The 13617-nt window shown below is 48.0% G+C and overlaps 1 protein-coding gene across 1 annotated transcript in view; it reads left to right on the top strand.

Annotated features, from left to right (window-relative positions):
- Nucleotides 1-13404, top strand: part of LOC147085682 (NACHT, LRR and PYD domains-containing protein 3-like) — a 113779-nt gene extending 100375 nt beyond the window's left edge. The window contains exons 3-4 of the mRNA XM_085979156.1: nt 12918-13088; nt 13230-13404. Of these exons, the coding sequence (XP_085835282.1) occupies nt 12918-13088; nt 13230-13404 (346 nt within the window). The remainder of the gene's footprint in view (nt 1-12917; nt 13089-13229) is intronic.
- The last annotated feature ends 213 nt before the right edge of the window (nt 13405-13617 follow it).

Below are 13617 nucleotides of genomic sequence, written 5' to 3'. Positions count from 1 at the left end.
CTGTGGGTTGTACAGTTAATAACGACACAGACTTCAGGAATAACAAACAAACAGGTCTTTACTATTCGAAGGTCAGGGCGAATCTGCCCAAGGAATCATGCCACAACACTTATATACCGGTGTGGTCACTGTCGGTATTACAGTATACAGAAGCCAAACAAGTCGTGCCACACCTAAAGTAGTTCTCTTAAAGGTGAACGTTTACATACAATAGTTCTCTTAAAGGTAGACGGGTACATACACTACAATCCTCCCTTTTTAGCTTATTACATACAGAGTCCCCATTAAACATAACATATCTTCAACTTCATATAAAACAATTTACAGACATAGTCACGGTGGGAAACAGTTCACAGGTTCAGTCTCTGCGGGAACAGTTCACAGATTCAGTCTCTGATCTTGACTCGGTCCAAACAACATCTCTTTGGTGTAGATGGTTCACATTGCTAGCGTGACTCCTCCATATCCTTTTCTTGATGTAACAGCTTGAGCTTTCGTCCTGCTGAACCAGCAGTGCTGACTTTTACAACAACTGGGTTGCCTTGATATTTTCCTACTTCCCAACTGATTTAACTCCTTTCGTAGGGTCCACGCATGATCTGGTAGAAGTGATAATATTTGCGATAGTTATCATCTTCTGCTTCTTCTTTTTGTTTTCTGCTTTTTGGAGACTCTCGGGGCTCCCTTATCAGCTGCCAGCTGTAGCGCCACCAACTCTCTATGTTCCTTCGACTTTAAGTGCTTCATCCTGATTTCGGCACTTTGGGAGTTTTCATCACAATCTGGGCAGACCACATCCTCGTAATATTCAGTGTCACTCAACAGGTCATGGTAATATTCGGGTTCGTCCTGAGTTAGGCCAGCGAGAGGGCCTTCTACTTCCTCCTTACCCATCTGGACGTTAGCTGACTGTGGTTCCTTCCCTAGACATCTTTCTTGAAAAGACTTCTTCATGCATTCATCTTCATCCCGCTCTTCCTGGGTTTCCTGCAAATCCTTCACTAATGACCTCATTTGTGATTTCAATACTTCCCCTTCCCTCGGGGATTGATTGATCGGGCTATTCAATCCTTCTACTGGAGCAGCTGTTTCAACATTCTGTTGTTCACATAGACGCGATTCAGCGTACTTTTGGCATCGCAGTAAAGTCTGTTTTGCAACCTCAGCTATTTCCCAAACTTTTGAGAGCTCCGAACTCCTTCCCGTTGAAGATTGAAGCTCGTGTTCAGATTGTTCCCATTGCAGAGTCTTTTCCCTCAGCATATGAAGGAGTTGGCTGACCGTTAACTCTTCCACGGGAACACTGTGGATCAGAGTCTTCTCCATTTCATCCACCTTTTCCTCCAATGCTTCCACCTTCTGTTCCTCTTGTACTTTGGCTTTCAGCGCTCGGAAAAGTTGCGCCCTGATGCTCTCTAGCTCATGTTCAGGGACCATTCTTACAGTCTCTGTGTTTCTTACAGTTTCCTTTTCTTCCACTGAAAGGATTCCCAGTTGAATCTGTTCTTCAAGTTGTTGAACCTCGGACATTGCCGCCTCATATTTGTCTTGGGTTTCCTTCAATATTTTTATGAGTTCTTGGACATCTTGTCTTTCATGTTCTGCCATGTCTTTCACCTCCAATTTCTCATCTATGGACAGAACTTCTACCGATGAGTCTGTCTTGGCCTTGAGCTCATCAAGAATTTCCTGCAGCCTTTGGACTTCTTGCTCATGTTCAACCTTTAGTTTTTCATATGCTTCTACTGAAACTAGCTTTTCGGAGGTTGCCGAGTTAACCCCCTCCAGAATTGTAGCCTGGGCCTGTTCATACTGTTCTTTCAACTTCTCACACTCTGCTTGTAAGGAGTCGTAGAGAAGAACTGGAATAACATCCTGGCTTCCTGAAGATTCCTCTTCATTTTCTTCTTTCGCAATTTCCTGTTGGAGTTCAGCCAAGGCTGCTATGCTATCTGCCTCTCGAAGTCTCACTGCCATCAAATCTTCTTTATTCCTGCAGTCTATCTCAGCCATTTTCCGATTACTTTCATTTAACTGAGTGAGTAGTCCCTTATTCTGGGCTGAGAGATATTGCACCTTCTCATGTAGACCATAGCACTCCTTCTCTGCTCGACATAGCTGGTTACTGCTGATTTGGTTCTGTGTTTCAAGTTCCAACATCCTTTGCTTAGCTTCTTTCAGTTTCGCCCCTATAAGCTCCTCTTGCAACATGGCCACATTATTCACATCAGGTAAAGAAGCGTTTCTCTTTTCCATGTCCATGATTTTTTTCTGCATATCTTTAAGTGCACACTGCGATTCAGCTTCTCTTAACCTTGCTTGCACTAGCTCCGTCTCCAATTGCAGAACAAAATCCTCAGTGTAGCGTGGTTTGCCTTTATGCTGTATCTCTAGATCATGCAAATATTCTAACTCCTGAACATCATAAGGGAGATGTGCTCGGTAATTGGTCACGATGGCTCTATGGTCGCTCTTTGCTTGAGCTAGCTGCCTCTGCTGTCTTTCCAGGTTCTCCCATTCGGTGTCCCAGAACTTTTCCATTGCTTTCATCTCTTGTACGAGACGGTAACTCAACTGTTCTAATTGTTGTCGTACTTTGAAATAAGTTTGAGTCCGAGTTCGGTGTTCTTCCGTCGTGGATAAGTCCTTAACTTGAACAGGCTCAGAATTCTCTGTCAAACTGGAGTTCTGCTCTGAAGCTTTATTCTTCTCGGTAGCATAAGCCTTTATGCATGTCTTCGTTTTCTCCACCATAGTCGGCAAGTTCATTTTAGCCTTGTCTTCCATATTTGTGTTGGTCTTATCATCATCCGTTTCAGAATCTGAGCTGATAGCTTGCACCGAGTCCTCACTCATTATGGCTTTTAGATAGTACCATTCCATGTCTATTTTCTTGATCCACTCTCACCCTAGAAGTGGTGGTCTTCCCTCAGATAATACGTACAAGTTCATTCTTGGGTGTTCTTTACCCCTATCTCTCACCTTGACTCTTATCTTCCCCATGGGGTATACCTTATGCCCCGTGTATGTCTGCAATACGAACTTGGTATTTCTTAAGGGTATGTGAGAGAATAGCCGGTGGTAGTCCCTTCGATTTATGACTGATAGAGCTGATCCAGTGTCCAACTCCATTCTTACTTGGACTCCAGCTATTTTTAGTATGACCCAGATAGTTTGTAGGTCAGCTTCCTTACTCACATTGTGAATTCTCAGACTACCCAGCTCCTGGCTGTTTGGGTCTGAGTCTGAATTCTGTTCATCTGAACTCTTCTCAGCCACCTTGTGTACCTTGTTGTACTTTTCTTGTGGTGGCTTCCTTTGGTTGTTGGTCTTCTTCCCTGACCAGCATACCTTAGCGATGTGACCCAGTTTGCCACATTTCCTACATTCTTGGTTCTTAAACCGGCATTGATTCTGGTCATGTGTTGTCTTCCCACAACGATAGCATTTTTTTGTACTTGAGGTAATTTGGTCCACCCCGAGTGCCGCCGCCTTTAGCTGCATTTCCGCCGTTCCTTTCGCTGCGGCTTTGTGCGATGCGGCTATAAGGACAGCCCTGTCAAGTATGAGGCCGTTCTCTTCGAGTAGTCGCTCTTGTGTCCCTTCCTTGGACAATCCGCATATGAACTTGTCTCGCAGTGCCTCTGTCAGATTCCCTCCGAACTGGCAGCATTTCGCTAGCCTACGCAGTTCGACCAAATATTCCGTGTTGCTTTCGTCTTTCCGTTGCGTTCTTGCATAGAATTTGAATCGTTCAGTCAACATCAACGGTGTGGGGTTCAAGTGGTCCTTCAGAACAGCCACAATCCCTTCGAAAGTCTGATCCGCCGGTTTAGCTGGTTCTAGTAGATGCTTCAAGAGCCCATATGTCTTTGCGCCCATCGAGTTTAGCAATGTTATCGCTTTGTCGTCTTCCTCTATTTTGTTGGCTTCACAATAGATCTCGATGCATTCCACGTACGTGGCCGGGTCTTCTATCTCAGAATTAAAATCGTTAATATTCCCTCGCTTAGGCATCTTCCTTTCCTTGGGAGCAGCACAAGTATTTCTTTAAATTCTTATTTATTATATATTTATTTCTAAGATGGCGGTTTTTCCCGCGAAAATGGCGGTTTCCCGCTCTTTCCTTCTCTCCCCACCCCTTCAATGGCGGTCTCCCGCGTGTGTCGTCTTCTCCACCTAATGGCGGCTTCCCGCGTTTCTTCCCTGGTGGGAGGGGTACACTTTCCCCACAGCGGACAGGTTCAGCCGCTGGGCTGGCTTCCGCACAGCTCCCCTTACTCGGCTCTGTCTTTCTCTCCCGCTCGCACAGCTCTACCGGCGCTGGGTACCACATTCACGGAGAACAGTTCAGCCGCTGGACTGGCTCTCGCGCAGTCTCTCTCCCCTTGCTCGGCTCTGTCTCTCTCTTCCGCTCGCACGGCTCTACCGGCGCTGGGTACCCCATTCACGGAGAACAGTTCAGCCGCTGGACTGGCTCTCGCGCAGTCTCTCTCCCCTTGCTCGGCTCTGTCTCTCTCTCCCCCACGTTCGGCTCTACCGGCGCTGGGTACCCCGTTGGTGGAGAACAGTTCAGCCGCTGGACTGGCTCTCGCGCAGCCTCCTTTGGTCGGCTCTGCCTCTCCCACACGCCCGGCTCCTGTTCGCCTCCCAGCCCTCACGCAGTCCGGTGCTTCCCTCCCCGGCTGCGGCTGAGTTTCTCTCTTCCCGCGCCGGTTCCCGGTCTCAGCGCTTCGTGGCTTCGGTCGCTGCCCGGCTTTTCCCGCCGATCGCGGTCCGGCTATCTCACGACGCCGTTGGACCCGCCTTCCTGACCAGCTCTGCTCCCCCTCGACCGTGGTCGAGTGCACAGCCCTTATCCTCCGGATTTCGTTACACTTTTCCCTACTCACAGTCTCCGCGGCCACCTTGTTTCCTGCTGATCGGCTCACTCCGCACCGTGGTAGAAGGGTAGTCAGTGCCTGTTGCTAATGGAAGCTTTTGTTGCTAAAGTCTTCCTCCTTTCTATTGCTGCAGCCTCGTGTTTTCTTCCAGTAGAACGACGAGGGCGGTTGCCTCTCTTCGACGCTCTTTAGTTGCTTTGGTAGTCTTGCCGCAGGGTACGATAGGACTCGTTGCCACTGTAAAGTCTGTGGGTTGTACAGTTAATAACGACACAGACTTCAGGAATAACAAACAAGCAGGTCTGTACTATTCGAAGGTCAGGGCGAATCTGCCCAAGGAATCATGCCACTACACGTATATACCGGTGTGGTCACCGTTGGTATAACAGTATACAGAAGCCAAACAAGTAGTGCCACACCTAAAGTAGTTCTCTTAAAGGTGAACGTTTACATACAATAGTTCTCTTAAAGGTAGACAGGTACATACACTACATAACCTTCCAAGTTCTGATACATTAACATTGGGACACATGACCATTCACAGTCTGTCCCAATCCCAATTCACACAATGCCCCAGATAACCTGCACAAGGTCTGATAGAATAACAGTGGGGCACTTGACCATTCACAGTCTGTCCCACTCCCAATTTACACAATGCCCCAGATAACCAGCCCAAAGTCTGATACAATAACAGTGGTACACTTGACCATTCACAGTCTGTCCCACCCCCAATTCACACAATGCCCCAGATAACCTGCCCAAGGTCTGATAGAATAACAGTGGAACACTTGACCATTCACAGTCTGTCCCACCCCCAATTCACACAATGCCCCAGATAACCTGCCCCTGGTCTGATACAGTAACAGTGGAACACTTGACCATTCATATCTGTCCCACTCCCAATTCACACAATGCCCCAGATAACCTGCCCAAGGTCTGATACAGTAACAGTGGGACACTTGACCATTCACAGTCTGTCCCGCTCCCAATTCAAACAATGCCCCAGATAACCTGCCCATGGTCTGATACAATAACAGTGGGACACTTGACCATTCACAGACTGTCCCACTCCCAACTCACACAATACCCCAGATAACCTGCCCAATGTCTGATACAGTAACAGTGGGACACTTGACCATTCACAGTCTGTCCCACTCCCAATTCACACAATGCCCCAGATAGCCTGCCCAAGGTCTGATACAGGAACAGTGGGACACTTGTCCATTCACAGTCTGTCCCACTCCCAATTAACACACTGCCCCAGATAACCTGACCAAGGTCTGATACAGTAACAGTGGAACATCCGTCCATTCACAGTCTGTCCCACTCCCAATTCACACAATGCCCCAGATAACCTGCCCAAGGTCTGATACAATAACAGTGGGACACTTGACCATTCACAGTCTGTCCCACTCCCAATTTACACAATGCCCCAGATAACCTGCCCAAGGTCTGATACAATAACAGTGGGACACTGGGCAATTCACAGTCTGCCCCACTCCCAATTCACACACTGCCCCAGGTAACCTGCCCAAGGTCTGATACAATAACAGTGGGACATCCGTCCATTCACTGTCTATCCCACTGCCAATTCACACAATGCCCCTGATAACCTGCCCATGGTCTGATACAGTAACAGTGGGACACTTGACCATTCACAGTCTGTCTCACTCCCAATTCACAATATGCCCCAGATAACCTGCCCACATTCTGCTACAGTAACAGTGGGACACTTGACCATTCACAGTCTGTCCCACTTCCAATTCACACAATGCCCCAAATAACCTGCCCAAAATCTGATACAAAACAGTGAGACATTTGACCATTCACACTCTGTCCATATCCCACTGATATCCTGTGCCCTATTTCCAAGTAATTATTAGAATCACGTGAGGATTTGAAACAGTTCTCAGCTATTAACTGAGTTTTTTAATTTCTACACACACCTCTATCGAAATTGCCAATTAAATCTTGCATTATTTTACTGAATAGTGAAATGGCATTGGCAAGTTGTTTTTCTGTCAATACAAATAATACTGAGAACCACTTTCTGTCTGTTCTTATTGAAGAGTTTCAGCAGAAACACAAGGAAACACTCCGGGTACAAACTGATACACTGAGAGTGAACACTATCCTAATAAAGGAGAAGGTTAAGATTTTCCAGCTGGTTGATCGATATGCTGAGCCAACGGTCATTTCTACTGTTCGAGATCGGACTCTTGTAGAACATGAACTGCTGGTAAGAGGCCGACACCATGAAGAGTGGAGAGAAAAACATCTGCGGAGAGAACTGGAAAAAACCCGAACTGATCAGTTGTTCCACAGCAGTTTTTCCCACAGAGGAGGTTTGTTCCAGAAAAGCGAGGGTATCTTCTGGCGATCCAAGTCTGTGAGTTCAGCAGTTGTGAGCGGAGTCTCGGGGATTGGAAAAACAACAATGGAACAAAAGATTGTTCATGACTGGGCCACTGGGAAAATATACCCAAACTTTCAATTTGTTTTCAGTTTTAAGTTCTGGGATTTGAACGCTATTAACTGTAGAATAAGCCTGAGGAATCTGATATTGGATCTGTATCCTTACTTTGGGAATATTCTTAGGGAGCTCTGGAAGAACCCAGAGGGATTGCTGTTTATATTCGATGGTTTGGATGAATTCAAGGACAGTATCGATTTTGCTGACAATCGGAGAAATACTGAACCTCAGCACATGTGCACAGATCCTGAAGACTGGTGTGAAGTGTCTGACATTGTGTACAGTTTAATACAGCACAAGCTGCTCCCAGGATGTTCAGTGCTAGTGACTTCGATCAGTGTCTGGGCTGAAATCCTGGGATTTGTTGGTGAAGAGCGGAAGGAATATTTCAACAAGTTTTTTGAAGATCAGACGGTGGCAGCAGCTGTTTTCAAACACGTGGAAGAGAACGAGATCCTGTACACCATGTGCTACAACCCTTCCGACTGCTTGATCATCGGTCTGTCACTAGGCCCCTTCTTTACACAAAGAGACAGGAATCAGCAGCGAGTTCCCAAGACCATCACCCAACTATATTCCTACTATATTTACAACATTTTGAAAAACCATGGCCGAGAGATTGAAAGCCCCCGTCATGTGTTACTGAATCTTGGTGAGATGGCCTTCACAGGAGTCTCTGAGAAGAAGATTGTGTTTAGAAATGGAGATTTGATCAAGTACAATCTACAACCTTCCCAGTTCCTATCTGGGTTCATGATAGAACATTTGGAGAGAGATGAATCTGCCCAGAGCGTGGTGTACACATTCCCGCACCTCACCATCCAAGAGTTTGTAGCCGCACTCTCTCAATTCCTGACTCCAGATCCTGGGGACATCCTGAAACTCCTCAGAGAAGCCCACAGCAAGGAAGATGGGCGATTTGAGATATTTCTCCGTTTTTTGCTGGTCTCTCCTCCCCACAGGCAGCTCGGCCCCTGGAGGAGTTTCTGGGTCCATTTCTTCATCAAACCACCTGCCGAGTGATTGACTGGGTGAAGGAGAAGATTGAAGGACAGATTGGAAACATAGGGAGTAATACTGGTAAAAGGAACCTCCTGAACACATTACACTACCTGTTTGAGTCTCAGAATAAAGCACTGGCTCGGACCACAGTGGGATCTGTGGAAACACTTACATTTAATGGATTGACATTGACCCCCATTGACTGTGCGGTCCTGTCTCACGTCATTGGACTCTGTGATACAATAAAAACACTCGATCTACAGAACTGCAACATTCAGTGTGAAGGACTCCAGTGGCTGGGACCCGTACTGCACAAATGCCGGGAGCTAAGTTAACTGTTTATTTGTCTCTAACTGTTGGGTGAATTGTAGAACAGTCACGGATTGTGTTGTTGCTCCATAATGTAGGGAAACAAACAGTTCAGTTAAACCAGAGAGAAGCGGATTCAACACAAATATGACCAATAATAAGAGGATCGGTCAGTAATTCCCTAAGGACTGGAGAATCTAAAATGGATCCTTGTGAACAAGTAGGGATTTTACAGTATTTATCGGATCAGCAGATACAGGTGACTGAGAGTCTGATAATTTAATTACAATAAGTCACCTTTAATAAAGCTGGACAGCAGAATGTAAACTCAGAATATAATCCGGCAGTAAAGATTAAATTAATTAAAAATGTTTTTCACATCCACCATTTCAACTGGAAACAGGAGAGAAACCCAAGTTTAAATCACTAACAGTTCGATATTTACTCAAATACCGTGCAGGGTGTGTCCTGTCGAGGGGGTAGTTTCCTGGATTGGGAATATTGGGGAATCGGGAATTCTTTCATCTGTAAATGTTTACAATTATTCACAGTCCTGAACATTGAGTAAAGATTAATATTCAGGATCTTAAACCTGCCGGTGAAAATGTTCCAATCTAACCAGAGTGCAGACACACACCGGCCAGCGGTGGGGCCACTCACACAGCGGGCGGCTCCTGGGTAAACCGGGGGAAGTGAACCCGGGAATTCCCCATAATCCACCCCATGTGTGAGGCCACACTAGGGGAGGGAACTTACGAAAATTCCCCAAAAAACTGTCGGGCCAGTTACACCTGAAATAAATGTAGAGCCAGTTAATGGGAATAAAGTGAGAGACTCCCCTCCCCTGTAAACTAGGTGTGCAAGGAGATTTAAAACTTGTAACGGGGCAGGATATACTCTATTGCTGCTATTGACAAACATTCACTCTAAGCCCTCTGACTCCCACAACTACCTGGAATACACTTCCTCCCAACTCGCTTCCTGTAAGGACGCTGGTCCATTCTCCCAGGTTTTCTGTCCCTGTCGCTTCTGCTCCGATGATGCCACCTTCCACACCAGTGCTTCCGACATGTCTTCCTTTTTCCTCAACTGAGTACTCCCCTCTACCGTGGTTGACATGGCTCTTGACCATGTCCTTTCTATTTCCCGCACTTCTGCTCTCACCCCTTCCCAGCCCACCCAGAACCATGATAGGGTTCACCTTGTCCTCACCTTTCACCCACCAGCCTCTGCATTCAATGGATCATCCTCCGCCATTTCCATCATGTCCAGCGTGATCCCACCACCAAACACATCTTCCCCTCACCTCCCCTTTCAGCATTCTGAAGGGAACGCTCCCTCCACGACAACCTGGTCCACTCCTCAATCACCCCAACACACATTCCCCTTCCCAGAGCACATTCCTGTGCAAGCACAGGAGATGCAACACATGCCCTTTTAGCTCTTCCCTTCCCATTGTCCAATGCCCAAAACTCTCCTTCCAGGTAAAACAGCGATTTACTTGTACCTCTTGCAATTTAATATACTGTATTCACTGCTCACGATGCAGTCTCCTCTACATTGGGCAGAAATATGCAGATTGGTGATCGCTTTGTGGAACACCTTCGCTCAGTCTGTAAGTGTGACCCCGAGCTTCTGGTCCCCTATCGCTTTAATGCTCTGCTCCACTCCCACTCTGATCTCTCCAATCTCGGCCTCTTACACTCTTCCAACAAAGTATAACATAAGATCGAGGATCAGCACCTCATCTTTCAATTAGGCACTTTACATACTTCTGGACTCAACATCGAGTTCAACAATTTCAGACTATAAACTCAGCCCCTAGTTTATTTGTTTCATTATTGTTTTTCTTTTTCCTTGTTTTTCTCTCGCATGACAGCTGTTGATGATTCTGTCATTGACATTTACACCTCAACTAGATTCATCTTTTGTTACTTAACTTGTCCCATTACCATCTCCTTTTGCTTGCACCATCATCCCTTTTGTCTTTCAATCTCTCCTGTCTTCCACCCTATCACCGACCTTCCCTTTTGTTCTTTCCTCCACTCCCCCCATCTTTCCCGGCCCCTACACTTGCTTAAACATCCGTTACATCTGTAACTTGTTCCAGTTCTGACGAAGGGTCCTTGACCTGAAACATTAACTCTGTTTCTCTCTCTATAGATGCTGCTTGACCTGCTGGGTATTTCCAGCATTTCCTGTTTTAATTCAGAATAAATTCTCCTTGTTATATAAAATCCTGGGGGACGGATTTTACAGCAGCAGTTAGCGTTTCACAATATAACTCACCCCGGGATATTATACAGATTAATATAATGCTCAGAGTATAAAGTACAGGGAATCACCGCTTTATCATTTAATTCTGGGAAAATCGCTTTATTCCCATAAAGTCCGGGATTTAAGGTGCAGCAGAAATGAGAAGTTTCTCCAAACATGACGAGGCGGGTCACTGAGCTCCAGGAGGGTAATTCCGATCATCAGGGATTGAGACGGACTGAGGGACATTTAAAGGCTTCACACAGACAGCACTTTATTTAATAAATACATTAACGGACAATCCCTGAATATATGGGCTGTTGGACAGAGTGAGATACATTCCCAGTGAGGGGGGAATTTCACAGGGGTCAGCGGGTACCATCAGTGGTGGGTCGAGTGGGTCCCCGACCTTACCCGACCCCGGTCCCACCCGACCTCTCCCAGCCCCATCCGGCCCTCAGCCGACCCCGACCTCACCCGACCCCACCCGACACGACCATACCCCTTCGCGCCCCCCCGACCCACCACCATCCCCAGCCCCTCCCTCCACCCGACCTCGACCCCCCGACCCACCACCGACCCCGGCACCTCCCTCCACCCGACCTCGACTCCCCGACCCACCACCGACCCCGGCACCTCCCTCCACCCGACCTCGACCCCCCAACCCAGCACCGACCCCGGCACCTCCCTCCACCCGACCTCGACTCCCCGACCCACCACCGACCCCGGCACCTCCCTCCACCCGACCTCGACCCCCCGACCCAGCACCGACCCCGGCACCTCCCTCCACCCGACCTCGACCCCCCGACCCACCACCGACCCCGGCACCTCCCTCCACCCGACCTCGACCCCCCAACCCAGCACCGACCCCGGCACCTCCCTCCACCCGACCTCAACCCCCCCGACCCACCACCGACCCCGGCACCTCCCTCCACCCGACCTCGACCCCCCGACCCACCACCGACCCCGGCACCTCCCTCCACCCGACCTCGACCCCCCGACCCACCACCGACCCCGGCACCTCCCTCCACCCGACCTCGACTCCCCAACCCAGCACCGACCCCGGCACCTCCCTCCACCCGACCTCAACCCCCCCGACCCACCACCGACCCCGGCACCTCCCTCCACCCGACCTCGACCCCCCGACCCACCACCGACCCCGGCACCTCCCTCCACCCGACCTCGACCCCCCGACCCACCACCGACCCCGGCACCTCCCTCCATCCGACCTCGAACCCCGACACACCAACGACCCCGGCCCCTCCCTCCACCCGACCTCGACCCCCCAACCCAGCACCGACCCCGGCACCTCCCTCCACCCGACCCCACCCGAACCGACCCCTACCCGCCCATGTGGGAAATCGCGGGGGGAAACCGGGTGATTAATGTCCTGAATACTTTCAGTGATTGCTGTAATATCCCAGAGAGAAAATTACATCAGCTCCGTGTATTGATTTCTTTGTGGGTTCAATGACGAGACATTTATGAAAGAGAATGACTTTTAATCTAAAGTCTGTTCAACTCTTTATATAGCATTTCCAGGAGACATTATGCTTGTGATGCATTTAGAACGAAACTGAAACTAAACTCCACTGCCTTGCTTGTCTCGGTCACATGACCTCTGCTGGTCAGGCACAAGCAATCAATACCTGCAAACATGCTATTAAGGCATCATAATCGAACAGGCAAATACCATCTCTATTTGCTGATATCATTACACTCCGGGCTTCAATTCAGTTTGTTTCTCTCTCTCTGTTTGTGTTTAGACTGAGTGACAGTAAACTGGGAGATTCAGGAGTGAAACTACTGTCTGTGGCTCTGGGGAACGCGGACTGTAAAATACAGAGACTGCGGTAAGTACCAGACTGTGTGAAATTGTGTTTATAATAATTGGATGCCTGACACTGTACATTGTTATTAGTATCAGTAATAGAGTTATTAATAAAATCTGGGGATTTACTCTGATTCCTGTTATTTCTCTCTCTGATCCACAGGCTGTGGGCTGTCGGTCTCACAGATTCTTGTTCCCAGGATCTCGCCTCCGGTCTCAGTACAAACCGCTCACTGACGGATCTGAACCTGCGTAATAATAAACTGGGAGATTCAGGAGTGGAGCTAGTGTCTGTGGCTCTGGGAAACCCAGACTGTAAAATACAGACACTGGGGTAAGTACCAGACTGTGTGAGATTGTGTTTATAATAACTGGATGTCTGACACTCTACATTGTTATTAGTATCAGTAATAGTGTTATTAATAAACTCTGGGGATTTACTCTGATTCCTGTTATTTCTCTCTCTGATCCCCAGTCTGTTTGGTATCGGTCTCACAGATTCTTGTGCCGAGGATCTCGCCTCCGCTCTCTGTACAAACTGCTCACTGACGGATCTGAACCTGGGTTATAATAAACTGGGAGATTCAGGAGTGAAGCTACTGTCTGTGGCTCTGAGGAACCCGGACTGTAAAATACAGAACCTGCGGTGAGTACCAGATTGTATGAGATTGTGTTTATAATAACGGGATGTCTGACACTGAACATTATTAGCATCAGTAATAGTGTTATTAATAAACTCTGGGGATTTACTCTGATTCCTGTTATTTCTGTCTCTGATCCCCAGGCTGGATGGTGTCGGTCTCACAGATTCTTGTGCCGAGGATCTCGCCTCCGCTCTCAGTACAAACCACTCACTGACGGAC

The sequence above is a fragment of the Somniosus microcephalus genome, unplaced genomic scaffold (genome assembly GCF_052327205.1).
Source record: "Somniosus microcephalus isolate GS21.2 unplaced genomic scaffold, FLI_Smic_1.0 unresolved_chr8, whole genome shotgun sequence".
NCBI lineage: Eukaryota > Metazoa > Chordata > Chondrichthyes > Squaliformes > Somniosidae > Somniosus > Somniosus microcephalus.
This window is presented reverse-complemented; position numbering and strand designations above follow the sequence as displayed.